The following is a 23,420-nucleotide window of genomic DNA, read 5'->3' as shown; positions in this document are numbered from 1 at the left end:
TCATTCATACCACACTACTTAATATATTTTGTGTATTTACTACACTTTGTTTGCTGTTTCATTCATAAATCTTATCTCTCAGGCTGGTTCTGGAGAACTTCAGAACAGATATCATTTACTTCTTGAGTATCATTGGGTAACTACAGCAGATCTTCCGAAATGCTAAGCACAATCAGTAACACTACATTCAGCCAAGGGTGGTGATGCATTCCTGTAAGCCCAGCACTTTGGGAGGCTGAAGCAGGAGGGCCATAAGTCCAAGCCCAGGCTGGGCAGTTTGGCAACTTAGCAAGATCTCATCTCAAAATAAAAAAGCAAAAAGGGTTGGGGATGTAGCTCAATGTGAAGGCCCTGGGTTCAATCCCCAGTACCAAAAAAAAAAAAAAAGAAATCACCATTCCTTGCTTGGGTAAAGGCAACCTGGCCCACCATTTGGAGAGGACGGAACATCATACCTTTCTTTCAAAAAGTCCTCGAACTCTTTGCAGTTCTTGCGGCCATTGTTCAAATGATGGATGATGGTATCATAGCCAATGTTGCTGAGGATATCCGTGCTCTGGTGGAAAAGACAACATGGTTTCAGACCAGGAACACCCCTGATAACAGCCCTGAAGCCTGAAGAGTAGGAGGGACAGAAGGGATAGCAAGCTGACAGTAGGACTTGCCTGAATTACTTTACCTTTAAGACAACCAAAGAGAACAAATAGAAGAAGTAAAAATGCATACAGCTGTAGAAGAGTTGGGATTTTTTTCCCAATGAAGAATTCTTCTTCTAATGAAGAAGCCAAAGGGCCACAAAACAGGAAGGAAGTGACAGGAATGAGATGCATGAATGAGGGAGGAGGCCTGGCTTGAACCTCTCTCTGGCCCTCCACTTATGCCCAAGTCAGGCCAGGAGAGGGAGGAGGAGCCATGTGCCCACTGCAATCCTCTTCTGGGTGTGTCTTCAGACTGCTGGGGGAAAACAGTCGTGTGCAGGTCCATTTTAACTAGGGCCTACTGTAAAGATTTTTCAGTTTGTCCTTAAACTTGCCACCAAGCCTGACTCTTGACATCTCTTCCCATGGCCAGTTGGCCCCGGGTATCTCTGAAAAAGGAGCCAGGAGCCAGGCACCTGCTGCAGAGTGACAGAAAGGGGCCTACTAGCCACTGGAAAGCATGAAGGGGAGTCAGCAGCCAGCACATGCCACATGGGGTCGCTGGCCCCAATTTAACAGAAAAGACTTTTAGGTGAGCAGTTTAGTCATATTTTATTTAAAGACGTGCCATCCAAGGATGGATTTTGGACTCACCCACCCCAGCCCCGCCAAGGCAGAGAAGACAAAAAAGTCCTTGCCTTCCCAGCCCCAGAGGCAGGTGGAGCTCTGAGTGGGATGAGGGATTTCTAAAGCTACCTCTCTACCCAACCCTGGACCCAGCAGAAGCAGAATATTCTCTCTTCTACTTGCTGCCACTCATGATTGCCTGGCTGAGCAGACACTGGTCCCACAGATCCAGCAGGACCAAGGTCTGAAGGTGATTTAACTTGGCTTTTGAAAACTTAAGTAGCCATCCCTCACAATGTATTATTTAAAATGGCTTTGTATAAGTATCAAAATTTTAGGGCCAGGGATTTAGCTCAGTAGTTCCACCACCTGCCCTGCAAGTGCAAGGACCTGAGTTTGATGCCCAGTACCAAAAAAAAAAAAAACCCCAACATTTTACAGGTAGAATAAATCTAAGTTAGAAATATGTTGAATTCTAAGCTTTATGGCTATTGTTTCAGCATGGATTTGGGCCTTGGGAAGCCCAAAGAAACAGCCCCCACCAAAAAGCCTTACATGTCCACCTGCCTCCTCCATACAGAGCCCTCTATCCCAGAGTACCCAGCATCTGAATCTGATGCTTGGTATCACCCACATAAGTAGCCTTTCTGTCCCAACGCTACTGCAAGTACCTGGGATTATATTCAAGTCTTGGACCACCTCTATGCCTCTGTCTGAGAAAATCTATCTCAATATTATGCACATAAAAGGCCTCTAGGAAAAATATGTAAAATGAAAATGCCTATTCTGTTCCCAGCCAGTTATGTCAGAAAGGAACAATGAAAACAAAGACTCCTGAATGAATGAATGAGTACAAAGTGTCAATGTCAAAATTGGTTTGTAGACAGAAGTAGTCTTTGTTTCTCCCGAAGAAAGACGCCTGAGTTATTCTGCCTTACAATGTTTATTTATAAGGTGGTTTCCCTTTTCTTAAGTAAGATTGTAGATACTCTGAGGGGACAGAAAGGGTAAAGTTTGACCAGAGTTTCCTGGAAACAACCCAAAATACCATAACTCCCAGCTTCCAGTCTTAAAAAAAAAACAAAACTGCTGCTTCAGGGAGTATCTACACACTCCTGCCCAACCACATCTACACACACTGAAGCTACCTAGAAAGGAAATCCTCAGAAGACAGAGTGCCCAAGGCCAAGTTCAGAGTGGGAGATTTGGCTTGGAAACTTCTTCCCGTGCTGCTTGGAGTGTGAGTAGTAAACTGATCAGCAGGGATCAGGCTAGGAGGACAGAGTGGAAGAGTGTACATGTCGTCCAAGATGCACCGAAGTGAATGGGCACCAGGAGAGCATCACAGATCTCCATCAGAAGAAAGTGCCAAACTCACGACTCCAACATCCTTAGCTTGATTATCAGAACCCTCTGTACCATAACGCTGACTTCTCTCTCAGCTATTCCCACACTGTTTTCTTCCCTCACCTCCAAAAGGACAATGTGCACTTCTACCCGAGGACCTTCACACATGCATTTACCATTTTGTGTCATTAGTAGTCATCTTTTAAAAAATTAATTAACTCCTTATAGGGGATTTGGATTTATCCACAGTAATTCTCACATTAATGGTGGCTACAATGTGTGTTAATTTCATAGCAACTACATACAAAGTACTAAAAACTTTACAAACCCATCTTGAGTGAGAATTTTGTACTTGAGGAGGCACCATTCATCTAGGGAATCATGTACATAAAACAAGTACAATAAGCCACTGCATGCTTATAATCTCACCACACTGGAGGCTGAGGCAAGAGGACTGCATATTTGAGTCCTGCCTAGGCAACCTAGCAAGATCCTGTCCCAACATAAACAATAAAAAGGGCTGGGAATGTAGCTCAGAGGTAGAATGCCTCTGGGTTCAATCTCCAGAGCTGGAAAAAAAATGTACATAAAACAAATAGGTACATATAAGGAACATCAGAAACTAAGTATATAAAACTATAAAGAAATATGTAATGAATGCAGTTGAAAAAGAGAATGGGCTAGGACTGTTAGGTAAAAGAAGAAACTGAGTATTTTTAAGTGACTAAGACTCACATGAGAAATTTTGAAATACTTCAAACCAGTTGACAATGAAAAAGACTACAAAACTTGTGATATATATAAAAATTTTAAAAGACCAATTTATAGGTCTAAATATTTATACTAGAAAAGAACAAAATCATTTTAAAATTAGTGGTCTAGGGCAGGGGATTTAGCTCAGTGGTGCTACCTTGCAAGCAGAAGGTCCTGAATTCGATCCCCAGTACCAAAAAATAAAAAAACAAAATAAAAATAAAATAAAATTAGTGGTCTAGCCAGGCATGGTGGAGCACGTCTGTAATCCCAGCACTTGGGAGGCTGAGGCAGGAAGATTGCTGAGAGTTCAAGGCCAGCCTGTGCTACATAATGAGTTCAAGGCCAGCTTGAACTACATAGCAAGACCCTGTTTCAAAAAAGGGAAAAAAATCAGTGATCTAAGTTTTTAATTTAAGTAGCTAGGAAAGGAAGAACAAATGAAACTGTAAGAGGTAGAAAAAAAGAAATATAAATAGTGGAATATAATGAGATAGAAATAGACAAATAATAGAGAAAATTAATGTAATCAAAAATTAGCCTTTTGAAAAGTTTAATAAAAATCAATAAGCTAGGTTGGCCAAAAATAAGAAAGAGGTTAGAGAAACAGCAAATAGGGAGTTCTAATAATTTCCCAAATTACATATTCTGTGGTTTCAAAAATATTTCAATATACATACTAATTTATTTCATTTATACCACTAGGTCCTCTTGGTTCACTGAAAAGAAAGTTTTGTGCTATTATCTATTTGTTTCCTTTGTGTAAGAGTCTTTTTTGTCTATGACTTGTACTCTTAACATTTTGGCCATTCTTTTTTTTTTGGTACCAGGGATAGAACTCAGGACCTTGCGGTTGCAAGGCAGGTGCTGGAACCACTGAGCTAAATCCCTGGCCCTTTACCATTCTTTTAAGATTATGGTACACAGTTTATTAACTATTGGTATTCTTTAATTTGTTATGAAATTTTGCTTTATTTTTCATAGAAGAAGAGTGTTTTTAAAATTATTAATATTTACTTGTATTACATTGAAATAAAAATTTAAAAATTCAAAAAACAAAAAGAGGAAGAGAGAAAATTACCAATATCAGAATGAAAGAAGCACCAATATAGATTTTTAATCAATACAGATTCTAAAGATGTTAAAAGAACAATGAAATATAGCAAACTATAATGAAATGTCTTCAAAAGACATAGAATAAAACAGGTATCTGAATAACCCTACGACTTTAAGGAAGCTGAATTCATAATTTAAAGACTTCTTACAATGAAAACATGAAACCCAAGATAATTTATTGGGGAGTTCTATCAAATATTTAAGAAGGTAAATACCATCAAACTCTTTCAGAAAATAGAAAAATCAGAAATACTTCCCATTTTATGAATCCAAACCTGATTTTATAAATCATAACCCTGTTACCAAAAAAATAAAGGCATATTACAACAAGAATATTACAGGAAAATACCTTTCATGAACAGAGACGTAAAAATCTTTACCAAAATATTAACATGTAATACCCAGGAATATATAAAAGTATAATATATCACAGCCAGGCACAGTGGCACATGCCTGTAATCCCAGCATTCTGGGAGGCTAAGGCAGGAGGACCATGCGAGTTTGAGGCCAGCCTGGACTACATGGCAAGACCCTGGCTCAAAAACAAAACAAAACCAGTCAAACTGCTCTAATTTGCAAACAGCATAATTAAGTACATAGAAAATCTGAAGTTGATAAAAATTACTATCACTAAATAAATTTAATAAGGTTGCAGGGCACAGAAACATATACAAAAATTAACTGTATTTCTACATGTTAAGAAAAAAGAAAGAAAAGGAAAACTTTTAAACATCATTTACAGTGGCATACAAATTATAAACTATTCTGGATTAAATACTTAAGTTGTGCAAACTTTATTGATTGGAATTAGAAAAAAGTATTGCTGCCAGGCGTAGGGGCACACACCTGTTGCCCCAGCACTCAGGAGGCTGAGGCACAAGGATCACCATGAGTTCATGCCCACCCTGGGATACACAGTGAGTTCAACCAGCTTAAACTACATAGCGAGATCCTGTCTCAAAAAACCACAAATAACAGGGCTGGGGGTTTTAGCTCAGTGCTGTCGCCACCTGCCTCACAAGGTCCTGAGTCTAATCCCTGGTACCAAAAAAAAAAAAAAAAAAAAAGCCGCACAAAAACAAAGAAAAAAGTATTACTGACAGAAATGAAAGAAGACCTTAGCAAAAGTGAACATATTCCATGTTTGTGAATTGAAAGAGTGAATTATTAATATATCAGCATTCTCTACATTGATCTACACACTCAACACAACCCATCAAAATCCCAAAAGTCTCTTCTGTAGATACGTGCAAGTTGAGCCTAAAATTTATGAAGAATTACAAAGGACCTAGAATAAGCCAAAAAAGAAAAACAAAGTTGGAGGATTTACACCACTTTATTTCAAATTTTTCCACAAAGTTATGGTAATCGGAACAATATAGTACTGATCTGAGTATAAACAAGTAGACCAACGGAACAGAACAGAATCCAGAAATAGACTGATTTGTCTATGACCAACTGACTTTCAGTGAAGGTGCCAAAGCTATTCAATGGGGAAAGGGTAGTCTTTGGAAAAAATGGTCCTGAAACAACTGCTTAAACTGTTACAGGAAGTGCATTTACACACTCCTCGAACTATGCCAAAAAATTTAATTTGAGGTTAAATAGATTCAAATATAAAACTAAAATGTAAAGTTTTTAGAAGAAAATATAGGAAAATACCTTTGAGAACTTGAGGTTGTCTAAAAAGCAAAACCCACCTGGTTTGAGAGACTTAGTCAATCTTTAGGAAAAAATTCCTTAGAGAGGAGACACACACACACACACACACACACACACACAAAGCTACAAAAGAAAAAACTGAAAAATTGGACTTCATCAAAATTAAAAACTTCTGCTGATCGAAACATGTTGTCAAGAAAATTAAATGGTTTCTGGGCACACCTGTAACCCCAACACTGTGGGAGGCTGAGGCAGGAGGATCACAACTTAATGGCTAGTGAGACCCTATCTCAAAATAAATAAATAAATAAACAAACAAATAAATAAATAAATAAATGGCTGGAGATACAATGTAGTGCTAAGGCACTGGGTTGCAGTCTCAGCACTGATAAAGAAAAAGAAAAGAAAATTAAATCCCAAGCCACGAGCTGGAAGAAAATATTCACAAAACATATACCTGTCAAAAGACTCGCATCCAGAATATATAGTTTCAACACACTGGTAATAAAAATACAAGCAACTCAATAAAACCTGGCATAATACTTGAACTTCATTGAAAGATGCTTCATAAAAGGTATTCCTTTTGCCAAAAGGTTCACACAGCTAGGTGTAGTGGCACATGTATGTAATCCCAGCACTTAGGAAGCTGAGGCAAAAGGATTGCCATGAATTTGAGGCCAGCCTGGCCTATTTAGTGAATTCAAGGCCAGCCTGAACTACATAGTGAATAGTTCAAAAAACAAAAAAGTTCAGGAAAAGTTTCTCAACATTACAGTCATCAAAGGAATTCAAATTAAAATCATAGTGATGTTCTACTTCATGTACACTAGAACAACAAAAATTAAAGTCAAAATTGATTGTAGGCAAGGAGCTGAATGATCAGAACTCTCTTGCATTACTACTGGGAGTTTAAAATGGCATAATCATTCTGGAAAAGGTTTGGTAATATCTCAAAAAGCTAAACATCCTACAGCCCCAAATTCAACTGCTAAGCACTTAAGTGAAATTAAAACATGCATCCAGAAAAAGACTTGAATAAGAGTATCTACTGGAATTTTATTCACAGTAACCAAAAAATGAAATAGCCCAAATGTCTAACAACTAATGAATCACTAAGTAATTTATGTTATAGTCATACAATGGAATACTACACAACAATAAAAAGGAAAGAACTACTGATATATACAACAAGGATGGATCTCAAAAACCGTTATGCTAAGTTAAAGATGCTAGATGCAAAAAAAGGAATTTACTATATGTCCATTTATATGAAGTTCTAGGCAGGCAATGAGGCAGGAGATAGCTAAGGAAAAAGCTGGAGAAAGAAGGAAATGTGTAGCCATGAATTCCTAATTGTTCTAGGAGACCCTGCTCCTTATTGGGAAGAGATCTACTATCCATATATATATATATATATATATATATATATATATTTTTTTTTTTTTTTTTTTTTTGTACCAGGGATCAAACTCGGGTTTTTCTGCTTGCGAGGCAGGCGGTGGAACCACTGAGCTAAATCCCCGGCCCCATCTTTTTTTTTTTTTAAACCAGGGATCAAACTCAGGACCTTGTATTTGTAAGGCAGGCGGTGGCACCACTGAGCTGGAGCCCCGGCCCCAGATTTACTATCAAAATTAGGAGATATTCTCCAATTCTGGCACAGGCCAGAAAAGATTTTTTCCCCTCAGGACTACATCAAATCTCTCCAATTTAATTAGTCAGCAGGTAGTTCCTGCTATATGGTATGATAGCACTCGTGGTAGGGCAAGATCTGCAACACCAGTAATTATAAAACTAAAAAGTCACAACCAGTTTCCCAACTGAAGGCAATACTCTATCAAATAAGAGGCCTGTAAAGGTTTCCAGCCTCTCATAGACAGGTTTCTCAAACATGGTCTTCTGCAACCTTGTCAATCCCTTTGCAACACTCCCATTCTCCTTGCAGTAAAGCCCTCAGGAGAATATCAAATGATATAAGACCTCTGCCTCATTAATAAGGTAGTAATAATACCAATTCCCTTCAAGCGCCAGATCCATATACAATTATTTCTCATATTCTGGAAGACACAAATGGGTTCTGTCTTACATCTCAAAATGCTTTATTTTTTATCCCTTTGCACCCAGACTCCCAATTTCTGTCTGCTTTTGAATGGGAAAATCTCATCACAAAAGAAAAACAACAATATACTTAGACAATGCTCACACAGGGTTTTAGGGATTACCTCCAACTTTTTGCTTGGATACTATGAAAGGATTTCAGAGACCTAAGATTTACACAGGAAATTCTCCTACACTATAGAGATGATACTCTAATTTGAAGCCCAACTTGCTATACTGTCAAAACTTAATTTGCTGGCCAAAAAGGGATACAAGTTCTCAAAAGAAAAATCTCAAATATCCCTTCAGAGAGTTCAACATTTTGGATATATTCTTACTCCCGGGGAATGACGACTGTCTAGGGACGAGATCCAGGCGACCTGTATCTCAGACATCCTGCTATTAAGCAACAGCTTTGTTCTTTCCTGGAAATGGTAAGTCTCTACCCCATCTGGATACCCAACTTTGAACTAATGGCAAAACCTTTATACGAGGCTCTCAAGAGCTTTGAATCTGAGCCCTCAGAATGGACAAAAGTGACTGACAATGCTTTTCAGGAAATAAAACATGCCCTCACTCAGGCTCCAGCACAAGGAATAGCAGATTTGAGAAAGCCCTTCTTTTTCTTTCTAGCAAAGAAGAGAGGAGTTGCTTCAAGAGACCTGACCCAAAAACTAGGACAAAGTCCTGCTCAGTGGCTTATTTTTCAAAATCTGATGGCGTGACTGCTGGATGGCCACCATAGCTGAAGGCAGTAGCAGCCACAGCCATGCTAACAGAACAGGCTATAAAACTTATTCTGGGCCAGGCATAGTGGCACACACCCATAATCCCAGCACTCAGGAGGCAGGAGCAAGTTCAAGGCCACTCCGGGCTACATAGTGACCTCAAGGCCAGCCTGAACTATAGAGTGTGATCCTGTCTCAAAAAAAAAAAATTATGAGGCCAGGGATTTAGTTCAGTGGCACTGCACCTGCCTCTCAAGCACAAAGTCCTGAGTTCGATCCCCAGTACTGAAAAAACAAAACAAACAAAAAATAAATTACTCTGGGACAAAAGGACATTTAATAGCTGGCAGGAGAACAGCTTATCAAGTATCAGGCCATGCTCCTAGACAACCCTGAGATTACCATAAAGGAATCCTGCCTCACCAATGCCTGCAGGTTTAGAGGTTAGCCACTCTTGTGAACAAGTGATATCTTAAGCCTGTGTAAGCAGACAGGACATCAGTGATATGCCTATCAAGACCCTGAAGAGGAATGATTTACTGATCAGCTTTATCCAAGAGGGACATTGAAAGGTAAGCTATGGAGTTGTTAGTTCATGGGAAGTTACTGAGGTCAATCCTCTACCCCCTGGAACCTCTGCTCAAAAAGCAGAACTTATTGTACTAACTTAAGCATTGATACTGTAAAAACAAGAGGCTAAATATTTACACCAGTTCTAAATATGCTTTGCTGATGCTATAGGCCCATGTAGCAATCTGGATGGAAAGGGGCTTCTTAACTAACAAACAATCATCATCTGTGAAACATAATCCAGAAAATTTTACAGCTCCTGGAGACAGTCCCTCTCCCTAGACACGTCACTGTCATTCATTGTAAGGGGCACCAAAAAGACATGTCTAAAATCTCCTTGGAAAACAAAAAAAGGCTGATAAAGAGACAAAAAGGGTAGTCTTCCATCCCCGAAGACCCTACCTTTGTTCTCAGTTCATGAGGAACCATTTTAACCAATTTATACCCCCCAAGAAGATAAAGAGGCCTTAGGACAAGAAAGGAACATACAGGGATCGTGATGGTATCAGGAAACAAACTAGTCCTTAAGAGACACAATGGAAAACTATAAAAAATCTTCATGATTCTTTCTACATAAGTGAAGATGCTACAAAGGAAATGGTCACTCAGGTTTTCATGGGCCAGGGCTAGCAGCAATCACTCAGCAGGTCTGCCAAGTTTGCCCTATCTGTACCTATAGTAACCCTGGAAAACCCCAGCCACTTCCTTTGTTAGAGTCTATACAGAGGAAAGGAAGATAACCTAGAGAGAACTAGCAATTGGACTTTACTCACATGCCACCATGTGGAGTGTTTAAACAAATATTGGTCCTGATGGACACTTTCATGGGTTGGACTGAGGCTTCTTCTACTCAGAAAAAACCACAAAGGAGGTCAAAATATTCCTCAAGGAAATCATCCCTTAGTTTGGACAGCTCCAGTCCCTTCACAGTGACAAAAGGCCTTCTTTTGTTTCTCAGATAACTCAAAGGGTAGCAAAAGCTTTAGGAGTAAAATAATATCTCCACTCTGCAGGGAGACCTTAGTCTTCTGGAAAGATCAAAAGAGCCAACCAGACCCTAAAACAAACTCTGGAAAAACTTCGCCAAGAGACTTTTGAATCTTGCCTCCAGTTATTGCCAAGAGCTTTCACAAGAATTTGAAAAGCCCCAAAGGTGGAGCTAAATACCAGTCCACATGGAATGGTATATGGGAGACTTTTTCTATCTTCCGACATCTTGATAGATCCTGAGGCCACTAGATTCTTACAGTGTCTTATCAATCTGGGAGCTCAACAAGCTACTCAACAGAGGCCAGGGATTTAACTCAGTGGTTTCACCACCTCCTGCACAAGCGCAAGGACCCGAGATTGATTCCCGGTACAAAAAAACCCCCCCAAAAAACCAAGCTACTCAACAGTATGGAAATAAAGTCCTGCCAGCTCCTAGACCTGGGGACCATTTGTGTCTTCCCTGGGGATCAGTGCTTCTTAAGACTCCTGCAGACCAGTTATGACCAAAATGAAAGGGCCTTTTCCCAGTCATTTTAGCCATTCCCATTGCTGTAATATTGGCAGGTGTCGATAACTAGATTCACCTCTCTAGGATCCATCCAGCTCCACCTAAGCCACCAGAGACAAGCAACCTGCAGAAGAGACCAAATATTCTTTTGAATATGTTGAGGACCCGAATTATCTCTTCAAAAGAAAACAAAAGAATCCAACCACAGATAAAGTCATTCTCTAACAGGTATAAATAATGATCATATTTCTAAATGCTTTGAAATTATCTTAACTGCTTTAAACGATATTCTCTTAGATCTTGATCTATTCAAAAGCTTTGGGATTTTCTGCTACAAGGACACTTTATCAGACTGTACTTGGGAAGACACTAAGACTTTCCTTGAGCTTTTGAGTTATACCAACATAAGTGGGCACTTATTCTAGCCTTGGGGCTTCTATTCTCCATTCTTATGTGGTTATTTTCCTGCCTACTCCAACTTACTCTCTGGTGCTATGGGTAATTTCCTTGTTCCATCAAAATTGTAATATATTTATAAAATCTCCCAGTTACTTGCCTTGAGTTGTTCTATAATGTTACCTATGACTAGTATCTAACCCACTATCAATCCCAAACTTTTTCCTTACCTCTCTCTACTCAAATCTCACATTCTCTTAAAATCCACCAATTAATCCCCAGCACAAGATTACTGGCTATGCCTACTTCTTTCTCTCAAATGGACTATATATCCTATAGACTCTTCTGACTAGACTCTCCTCAAGACATCTTTACACTCTCATTTCTGATGAACTCTTGCCTCACATGCCTTATTACTTCCACCAGTTCTCTTATAAAAATCTATGCAGCCAAATTTAAATCACTTATGATGACTATGTTTCTGATCAAATATTTTTAGGAGTTTCCTTTGTCACTCAAGCTCCAATCTGAATAGAGGCCATAGATCACCCTCAACACTCTCAGTCTATGGGAATTATCACTCGTTGTAACTGTACCTCTAAATTTAGACCACAAGTCTAGAGTCTATTGTCTTCTCCACCACAGTGTTTTCCATAAACCAATCTGATTCTTTGCCTTTCTCACTTCAACAAACCCACCCAACACACAAGATAAAAATTCTGGCTTCTGTTAGGGAAGACCACCCTCTTCAGAAGTCCCTAATCTCAGCCTCTAGCTTGCTGCTTCTGCCTCTGCTCTGGCCACTCATTGTCAATATATCACTTCCTTGTCAACATGGACACTTGGTTTTTCATTGGTTTGGAGACATTACCTCTTTCAAGATCCGAGATGCATTTCAGCCACAACCTTCCTCTTTTCAACCATTAACAGAAATGGCATTTGCAACTTGTTATTTTTCAGAGAGGCCACCAGCACTTACACAACATCCCCTTTTCTAGCTTGACTGTAGTACTTGTCGTATTACCTAGGGAGTGTGCTTTGCAGAAGTCAAGCCTTCATATGCCTTCCTGCCAACTGGACAAATGTGATTTACAGGATCAAATAAATTCCTTAGCCACAGTGGCCCTTCAAAATCACAAAGCTCTAGAATATGATAAATATTGACTAAATGCAGCACAGGGAGGTCCTTGTATAGCTTTGAGAGAACAATGCTGTAACTGTATCTACCAATCAGGTATTGTACAATAAGCTGAAATGCCCTCAAAAACCAGGCATCTTGATTAAGAGAACAAGGGCTAAATAGTTGGATTTCTTGGAAATATACTTGGGGTTGGCTGTCCTGGCTACTATACTTTCTTAGCTTACTAGTGGAAATTTTGCTCTTACTTTTGTTGAACACTGTCTACTCAATGTCTCGCAAAATTTATCTCTTCCAGAATCCAATAAATCTTCCTGAAAATGATGTTTCAGTGGGGATTCTAGCTTGTCTCAACTGCAGAAGACTCCAAATATGTCCCTTCCAGCACAATCCTTAAAGAAGCTGATCAATCTTTCTACCTTATAGCTACTTCCAGTTCACCCAATCCACCCAGACCATCTTGCCATACCCAGACTCTACCCTAGGTCATTAAACCTTACATTAGAGTGGATACACTCTTTCTCCAGCCCCTAAATTAATCAAGGCAATAGCTCTATAATCCCTGACAAGTAGGAACAACAGCCACTCTCAGCTAGAAGCAACTTCAAAAGAAGATACCACCAGACCCTCAACAGCGCATCAAATGTAAGGGGATTTATATCTCTCAGTGGGAGCCAGGAGGCAAGAGAAAGGCAAAGAAAAGGCTGGTAAAAGAAGGGAGAGTTCGTCACCTTGCAGCTCATTTTCCATACTAGACCTGAAACATAAGGTAACCAAGGCAATGGCTGGAAAAAAAAAAGACCCCCTTGAAGCCTACTTTCTGGGACTAGATCCACCTTCTGAGTTAAGCATTAGCCCAGGTCCAGGATGCCCAGGTCTAAATACAATGGGAAAAGATAACCAGGTAACCAGGTAACCAGGTAACTTAGCTTAGACACAATAAATCCCCAAGCATGTGCCCAGTAGTCTTCTGTGACCCTTGGCCAACTCCAACCCTAATTACCGTGTCACTGACCATGCAGATGTGATTTCCCCCGTGGGTTTTGGATACCACAATAGTTCCTACAAGGGCCATAAAAGGTTAAAAACTCCACAAGAGGGACTGAGTCAAGTTGCTCATACTTTAGACCAACCCCTCAATCCTACCTTGAACTGCCCTCAATTCCACCCCAAACTGTGAGGCTCAAAATCTTCGGCATCAAGCTTCCTCAGAGCCAGGAGCTCTTCTCACTGGCCTGCTGCCACCTGTGGAGTGTATTTTGTCTTTCCTCTTTCAAATCATCAATCCTGCTGCTACTCTTGTATGTCCTGCTCAGTTCTTTGTTTAGGATATCAAGAACCTGGACAAGACCCCCAACCTGGTAACAGCAAGATGAATCTATAGTAAAAGAAATAAGAAAAGTGATGGTGTAAAACTCAGGGGAGAAATCAGGAGTTGAGTGGGAAGGACCAGGAGGCAGCTTTCTAGGATGATGGAAATGCACACATCCGTGTGACCCATATCCCTATGAACATATCTCTGCAGAGATATGGGCATGGGGGTTATGCATCTGTATGGAATTTTTGAAAAATTAATTGATCCATACACTTCACCTTATTTACATTAGTCCTCAAAAATTAAAAAACAAGAAAAAAATTAGGATTCAGAGGAATAAGGGGAGGACAGCAGTCACTAGGAGGAATAAAGAAAATTAAGCCTTGGATATGTTTGATCATGGAGTTCTGGCTAAGGTAGAGAGCAGAAAAAAAAAGGGAAGGGGAGAAGACCAGAGGAGTGACCTGGGGAAGAGGGAAGGCAGTAATCAGTTGTTAACTGACAATCTGAGAACAGATGCAACCATCTGGAAAATTCCCCACACACCCAGCACACAAGATTTAATAATGTGCAAACTATAAAAGAGGTAAATAGCATTCAAGTTTTAGTCAATAGATTACCACTTTATTGTAAAGCCACTTCAGAGTTTTAAGACAGAAAATTTGCCAGAATCAGCAGTGAGCACATATGAGCCCCACACAGCTGATCTGTGGGCCAAAAAAAAACGAAGACAATCTCTAGTTCAGTGGTAGAGCACCTGTATAACAGGCAGAAGGCCCTGGATTCAATTCTCAGCACTGTCCCCTCAAAAGTCTTGTGAACAGGCCAATGGGCGTCCAGATTTGGGGGAGGGGGGTGATTGGAGGAGGCAGTATCAATGAGTTGCAGGGTGGAGGGTAACACTGCTGCCCCAGCTCTAGTACTCAGGTGTGCATTTTCACAGTAATCAGGGCAAACACACTTCTTCCTGCCCAGCCCAAGCACCATGCTGCAGGGGCTTTCAGGGCTTGTTTCTGTGTTCCTTTCCTACATCTATCCATGTGAGTCTGGGCAGAAGATAAAGAAAGCAGGGGAAAAGCAAATAGCACCTGTAGCCTTTAAGGTCAACACAAAGTCTACAGATGCTGTCACTGAACATCCTCACATTTGATTCTGTACTGTATCTCAAGCCCAGATCTATCAAGATGTCTACTACACACAAGTTCTCCAGGCACAGGCTCCAAGAACCACCTGAGCCAGAATCACCCAGGCAGCTCATTAAACATGTAAATTCCTTGATCCCACTCCAGACCCGCCAATTCTAAACCTAGGTGAGGCAAAGGAATCTCCACTGTTTCATACTCTTTCCAAGTGGCTACACTGCAACTTGAGAACTGCTGCCATAGAAAATATAAAAGATAAAAGGCTATCATGGTTCCTGCCTGGAGAAATTTATAAGGAAAAAAACTAGAGAATGGGGAAATGAGAGAATGACATTAGAAAAGTACAAAGAAGAAGGAGCCAGATAAGACTCTCCATGGTTTGCATTTCATTTTGAAAGCTCCAATTTTGAGTAAAACATGCAATTTGTCAGCCCAGAGAGCCCCATTGAAATGGGGAAAGGGCCATTTATTTTGCATTGCATACAAAGGAAGCATTTGAGGCCTGACTGTATATGACAAAAGTATGTGGCACTTTGCATTAAAGGACCACAACATGGTCTATAAACAGAGAGAGATGGAGTTATTTCCATGTTTTATAAGTGGAGAAAATGAGACAGAAGGAAGTAAAGTTCTCTTTATCACTCCCTCCTTCCACACTAAGGGAGATTTTAAATGTCAACCAACAATATTATCCAAATTTCTCAGTTATATATTAAAAGCTGTGAGATAATTGTAGGCTTTGGTAAAAGACCAAGGACTTCGTTTTAACTCCCCATGCCTTCAACCTTGATATTTTTTTTCCAGTACTAGGGATTGAACCCAAGGCCTTCACACTGAGCTACATCCGCAGCCTCCCCTTTTATTCCCAGCTCTTTTTTAAATGTTTTGGGTTTTTGTTTTTTTTTTTGAGAAAGAATTTTGCTAAGTTATTGAGTTGCCCAAGGTAGGCTCAAACTGAGGATCTTCCTGCCTCAACTTCCCAGAGTGCCAGGATTATAGGCATGAGTCACTGTATCTGGCTAATCTTGGTCTTTCTTTCCTATTTATTACTCGAAGAGGCAAAACCAAACAGATACAACTCTGCAAATTTGAATGAATTATTAATTAATATTAATAATTATATCTAATATACATTGATACTGGCTGTATGCAAAAAAGTATATCAAGTATTTTACATGGAACATCATGTATAATCCCAATAGTCTTATAACACATATATCATTATTATTATCTTCATTTTATAGGACAAAAAACTGAGACTCAAAATCTGTTTGTTGTTGCTCTACTGGGAATAGAACTCAGGGTATTCTCACTAAGGTACTCTCCAAGCCCCACTCCCTTTTTTAAAATTTTGGGACAGAATCTTGCTAAATTACTAAATTACTCAGTCTGGGCTCAAATTTGTGACCCTCCTGCCTCAGCCTCCCACAGGGCTGGGATTACAAGCCTGCACCACCATGCCTAGCCTCAAAATCTGAATTCTGAAGTCTGCATCTTTAAACTTCTCAGCCACACAACTGCTCTGATTTGAGCACAAAGACTCTAACATTTAGTCAGTCCACCTCTTTGCAATTTTAAATGGAAAGCACCCAGTCCACACTTGAGTTTGAGTCCTATTTCTATCATTCACAAACTATGTGACTTTGAGCAAATACTTCAATGCCCTTACTGTTAACTGACTGGGCTAAAGTGGGGATTATTGGAAGGATTAAAAGAAAATGTGCTTTACATTTGCCAAGTACTTCACAAATGAAAGGAGTTGAGGGAGATACATTCAAAAAAATTTTAAGGCTAACACATAAGCAAAACAAAAAATAAAAGTGCTCTGACCATATGAATTTTCTTCACCTAAAGGAGACAATGGTGAAATAAATCTAGCCTGTTAGCTATTCAGAAATATGTGTGGTTGCCAGGTGTACTAGCATACACCTGTAATCCCAGCACTTGGAAGGCTGAAATAGGAGGATCAAAGCAAGTTTAAGGCCAGCCTGAACTACACAGTAAACCCCTATCTCAGAAAACAAACAAACAAATAAACAAAACTTTAGTCATCTGGGGAGCAGCTGGAGAAGTGTAGGAGAAACTTCAGCAAAGTATATAAAAACTGTTGTCAATGTCTTCAGCCGTGGTCTCCTAGTCATCAAAGACACTCTTATGGTTGTGTCCTTCAATTTTCTCTAAAGCAATAGTAGTAAGTTGTGAAGGCAAGAATGAAATCCCACCCCAGTCCTACTCCAGGATTTCTCTACAAGCCTAGATACACGTCTAAATGTCCCTCCTCTCATGTCAGTAGGTCAATGAAAAAGGTGGTGTCACTGGATTGCAAATAAGTGAAACTAGAAACTGAGAAAGTAACTCTGCCATGCAAGAACACAGTAAGAAAAAAAAAAGATTGGAAGAATATGCATCAAAATGTTACAAGTGCCAGGGGTGGTGGTATATGCCTGTAATCAGTAGACTGAGGCAGGAGGATTGCCTCAAGTCCAAGGCAGCCTGGGCTACATAGTTAAGTTCAAGGCCAGCCTGCACTACATAGTGGGACCCTGTCTCAAAAAAAAATAATGTTGAAAGTAATTCACCTCAGCACTTTTCAGCATTTTCCAAATTTCCTGCAATATATTTACATTATTTTTATAATCTGAAGCTTTTCTCTCTGCCTCCACCCCTTAATGGCAAATGAAACTTTCTTGTACATTGCTCATCTGTTCCCAAGCCACATAACAACAACAGAAAATAGGGAAAGACCCAATGAAGAAACTGGAGCTTTGTAAGAACTTCCATGTGACTAGATGGACAGAGACTGGAAAACAGTATTTCAATCCAGGGAAAACAGAGAAGAAGGCATATAAATTCTCCCCACAAAATCCTAGTCAACAGAGGCTGAAACTGGAGCAGCCACTGGGAAATCCACAAGGTGCTTAGAGGACACTGGGATCCCAGCCAGTGAGTGCCCTGCCCCACACTGGGTGGAAGCAGAGCAGCTGGTTCTGACATTTCTGCCAAAGCCACAACCCGTGAGGACTCCACCCTGCAGCAGGCTCCTAACATAGGCATGACGACCAGAGCAGCAACAGGGCGCATTCCTAGCAGCCTTCAAGAGGCTCCCACAGCAAAACTTCAGAGAAAAAAGTGTCAGCACAGCTCTGAGGTCTTCCAAATGCCTTCCCCTTGCCCAACTTCTCATTTCAGAAGGCAAAAATATCAGAAATTGCCAAAACAATCTACTTAGAAAAATCAGACTGTCAAGTAAAAAGGAGAAAAAAACATATAAAAAACAATAGCTTTCCTTATAGCTCAACAATAGCCATTTAAAATGCAACTGAAAATACAAAGATCCTATACACAACACTGACAAAATCTACAAAACACGTAGGAACACGTCCCTTTGAAACAAAACTATAAAATATCACCAAGGAACACAGATCAAGATCTCAATCTTTTCTTAAAATAAATCCTAGTTCAAGATGGGAACATCCACTGTTGGAAAGGTTCCATTCTACCCAAATAAACCTAGAAAATTAAAATAACTTTAATCAAAATAAAAATGTTATGGGGATTTCTTTCTAAATTTAAATTCATAATAATGCTCTCCATGGAAAGTAGGTAAATAAAAATAGCCCCTAAAATGTTTAAAAATATGAATAATGGGCTAGGGACTTACCTCAGTGGTTTCACCGCCTGCTGCGCAAGCACAAGGACCCGAGTTCGATCCCCGGTACCAAAAAGAAAAAAAAAATATATATATATATACATATATTTATACGTATATATATGAATAATGAGTGAAGACTTCCTCTGTCACTTAAAAAAAATATTAAGGTACTGAACGTGTTATTGGACCCAAGTCTAGCTACTCACCACACCATAGGCCAATTAAGACAAGAGAAAAGATGTTGAGGCAAGGACAGCAACTTTATTCAAGAACTCAGACAGAAGATGGAAGACTCTCGTCCCGAAGTCCATCCTCCCAACAGGATTTAAAAGTGGTCTATACAGGTGTTGATGAATAGCCCCAGCATGGTAGGCACCTTCTCACAACAGGTGGGACATATGATCGACTACTCATCAGACAGTTTTCAGTTTTGCAAATCTCAAGAATAAAGATCATTATTCTGTTGGGCTAGTCTTCTCACTGATTGGTTTACCCATGTGTAGTTCCTGACATATTGGATGGAGAGAGTAGCTGTCCCAGAGTGGATGAGAGGGAGTAGCTGCCCTGAGACCCTCTTGCTGATCGTCAAACCCATGGTAATGAAAGAAAACATCCTTGACACCCAGCTTCAAATTTGTTTTCAGTATATCACTGACATTAATAATCAGGTAAGCCAGGTGCGGTGGCGCATGCCCATAATTCCAGCACTCAGGAGGCTGGGGCAGAAGGATTGCCACGAGTTCGAGGCCAGCCTGAACTACATAGTGAGACCCTGTCTCAAAAAACAAAAAGAAAAAGAAAAATCAGGTAAATAAAATACAAAGAACAAACCAGAAATGGCCTTATTCTACACAGGAAATTAGCATATGATAAAGAAAACATGTGAAATCAAAACTGGCTTGTTTAATAAATGTTACTATGACAATAACTGCCCATCTGCCAAAAACTAAAAACAGGGCCTGAGATTAGCTCAGTGGTGCCACTGTCTGCCTCACAAGAACATGATCCTGAGTTAGATCCCCAGTACCAGAAAAAAACAAAACTAAACTAAAAACAGAGCCCTCTTAGCTAGGTATAGTGGCACGTGCCTGTAATTCCAGCATTCTGAGGAGGCTGAGGCAAAATGACCCCAAATTCTAGCCCAACCTGGGCAACTTAGTGAGACTCTGTCCCCAAAAAATAAATAAAAATTTTATAAAGACTTGCTAAAATAAAACTCATTGGTATATAAAACCAATTTAAAAAGAGTGAAAATAGGGGCCGGGGATTTAGCTTAGTGGTTTCATCTCCTGCCTCACAAGCGCAAAGACCTAAGTTTGATCCCCGGTACCAAAAAACAAAACAAAGTGATAAAAAGGGAAGGGGAGAAGACCAGAGGAGTGACCTGGGGAAGAGGGAAGGCAGTAATCAGTTGTTAACTGACAATCTGAGAACAGATGCAACCATCTGGAAAATTCCCCACACACCCAGCACACAAGATTTAATAATGTGCAAACTATAAAAGAGGTAAATAGCATTCAAGTTTTAGTCAATAGATTACCACTTTATTGTAAAGCCACTTCAGAGTTTTAAGACAGAAAATTTGCCAGAATCAGCAGTGAGCACATATGAGCCCCACACAGCTGATCTGTGGGCCAAAAAAAAACGAAGACAATCTCTAGTTCAGTGGTAGAGCACCTGTATAACAGGCAGAAGGCCCTGGATTCAATTCTCAGCACTGTCCCCTCAAAAGTCTTGTGAACAGGCCAATGGGCGTCCAGATTTGGGGGAGGGGGGTGATTGGAGGAGGCAGTATCAATGAGTTGCAGGGTGGAGGGTAACACTGCTGCCCCAGCTCTAGTACTCAGGTGTGCATTTTCACAGTAATCAGGGCAAACACACTTCTTCCTGCCCAGCCCAAGCACCATGCTGCAGGGGCTTTCAGGGCTTGTTTCTGTGTTCCTTTCCTACATCTATCCATGTGAGTCTGGGCAGAAGATAAAGAAAGCAGGGGAAAAGCAAATAGCACCTGTAGCGATAACTGATGCAGGCAAAACTCATTAGTGGATCCTAAAACTAACAGATTTAGCATTTGTATGAAGACAAATAATATTTACATGGTTACAAAGTATCTCCCTTTAAGAAACTTACTAACTTTAAAAGGGATACTCAGTATTTTTACTAAGGAGAAACCTGGAAAACATCCCTGTGGTAGGCTGTGCAGTGGATTCTAAAGATGCCCACACCTTCTGTAATCTCAGCTACTGAGGGAGCTGAGCAGAAAGAGCACAAATTCAAAGCCAGTCTGGGCAGTTTAGTGAGGTTTTGTTTCTAAATGACAAATAAAAAGGGCTGGAGATATAGCTCGGTGGTAGAGGAACTCTAGGTTCAATCCCCAGCACGTGCAACAACCTGTCACTATGATTCCATACATCACAAAAAAGACATTGAAGATGTGATGAAGATCTTCAGATGTTAATCCTAGATAATCCAGGTGGGCTCAATGTCATCATAAGGGTCCTCTTAAGGAGCCAGGAGGGCTGGGCGCATAGCTAAGTGGTAGAGGGCTTGCCTAGCATGCATGAGGCCCTGGGTTCCATCCCCAGCACCCGGAAGGTGGAAGGGAGTCAGACTAAGAGATGTAATGACAGATCCAGAGGACAGAAAAGCCAGATTTGAAGATACTACTTTGCTGGCTTGAAATTGAAGGGAGGCACTGGAGGCTAATGAATACAGGCTGCCTCTAGAATCCAGAAAAGGAATCTTCCCTAAAAGCTCCAGACGAAACCAAATCTTGCTGACATCCCACTTTGGACTTGTGACTTCCAGAACTATAAGAAAGTATATTTAAATTGTTTTTAAGCCACACTGTGGTAATTGTTACAGCAGCAATGGGTTACTAATACAACTACCTCAACCAAAGGATCAATATTGATGTTATTTCCTGATTTTTTATCATAGTATTGTAATCGTGTAAGAAAATATCCTTATATTTAAAAATACAGAGGAAGGTCTGTGCACACCCTACCGAGGTCCTGAGTTGCGCAGAAGACACCGAATCACCCCGCTGCAGACACGAAGCCACCTGGTTCCACACTACAAAGATGCAGAGGACACCAGACCACCAGACCAAGGTACTGAGTCCCGCTGTTCCTGGCCCAGAGGTAGGGGCTTCTGAGCCGTCGTCCCACTGCTCCTGGTCCAGAGGAAGGGGCTTCCCGGTCACCATCCCTCCCGCTGCTCCCAGCCTAGAGGAAAGGGCTTTTGGGCCACCTTCTGTCCCACTGCTCCTGGCCCAGAGGAAGGGGCTTCTGAGCTGCCATCCCACTGCTTCTGGTCCAGAGGAAGGGGGTTCCAGGCCACCAACCCTCCCGCTGCTCCCAGCCCACAGGAAAGGGCTTTTGGGTCACCATCCCTACCGCTGCTCCCGGCCCCTGCCCCACCTCTCCCAGCTCAGAGGAGGTAGTCCGTGCAGGTGCTAACAGCCCCCCACCCCAGTCAAAATGAGAAAACATGTAAATAAGTCTCAAAACCAGACTTCTAGATCACCTACAGCAACCCCAAAGGGAAATGAGACGGAACACTCTGATACTCAACCACCTCGACCCACTGAACTGCTAACAAAAGGGGATCTGGAAAAAAATGAAATCAGAAATAATTTCTCAGATAACAGGAGAAATTGTGCCCCTAGTGTAAGACATGATTAATAAATCTAGAGAGGAGCTCAGGAACATGATGGAATACCAACATAAGAAACAAATGGAATCCATAAAACAGATGCAAATCGATTTCCAGGACATGAAAAACTCCATTGAAAGTCGACACAGCAGAATGAGCCAATGTGAGGACAGAATTTCAGATATAGAAGATAAGATTGCAATTAGTCACCAGGAAAAGAAAAATTGCTTCCAAATTATAAGGGAACATGAGAAATCAATCCAGCAGCTGCTAGATGATGCAAAGAAGAATAACATAAGACTGATTGGGCTCAATGAAGAAACAGGAGAGAGTGGAGATGACATAAAAAAATCTCTTCACAGAAATAATGGCAGAAAACTTTCCAAGCAGGGGAAAAGAGCTTGACATACAGATAAGTGAGGCATATAGGACTCCAAATAGCCTTGATCAAAAAAAATCTACACATAGCCATATAACTGTTAAGATTCCAGAAACACAACAGAAGAACAAAGTTCTACAAGCAGTCAGAGAAAAGATACAAATCACATACAAAGGAAAGCCCATCAGAATCACAGCAGACTTCTCAACACAAACCATCAAGGCAAGAAGACCTTGGAGTGACATATTCCAAGCCCTAAAAGAAAACAGCCTCCAACCCAGATTGATGTACCCTCCAAATTATCTTTCAAAATTGATGAAGAAATAAGATACTTTCATGACAAAGAGCCCCTTAGGAACTTCGTGAATACCAAACCAGCGCTCCAAAGAATTTTACACAATATCCTAGGAACAGACATTGAGGATCACAACCCCAGGAAGCAAAGCAGAATGAACCCATCTGGCATGACAAGAAATTAAATGGAAAGGGGGAGAACCCAACAAAAAGAAAAAGTCATGGGAATGACAAGTCAATACATTTCAGTTATAACCATCAATGTTAATGGTCTCAATTCACCAATCAAAAGAAATAGACTGGCAGAATGGGTCAAAAGCAAAATCCAACAATATGCTGCATACAAGAAACACACTTCATTCAAAATGAAACTCATAGACTGAAAGTTAAAGGGTGGAAAACAATACTGCA

At 40.5% G+C, this 23,420-nt stretch overlaps 1 protein-coding gene across 1 annotated transcript in view; it reads right to left on the bottom strand.

Annotated features, from left to right (window-relative positions):
• Pstpip2 (proline-serine-threonine phosphatase interacting protein 2) overlaps positions 1 to 23,420 on the bottom strand; it is a 118,592-nt gene that overhangs the window by 69,476 nt on the left and 25,696 nt on the right. Inside the window, exon 2 of the mRNA XM_004855082.3 lies at positions 456 to 556. Coding sequence (XP_004855139.1) covers positions 456 to 556 — 101 coding nt within the window. The remainder of the gene's footprint in view (positions 1 to 455; positions 557 to 23,420) is intronic.

The sequence above is a fragment of the Heterocephalus glaber genome, unplaced genomic scaffold (assembly GCF_053883595.1).
Source record: "Heterocephalus glaber isolate CG9 unplaced genomic scaffold, H.glaber_assembly_v1.0 deba00000331, whole genome shotgun sequence".
NCBI classification, from domain to species: Eukaryota; Metazoa; Chordata; class Mammalia; order Rodentia; family Bathyergidae; genus Heterocephalus; species Heterocephalus glaber.
Note: the sequence above shows the minus strand (reverse complement) of the source record. Positions and strands in the feature narration are given on the sequence as shown.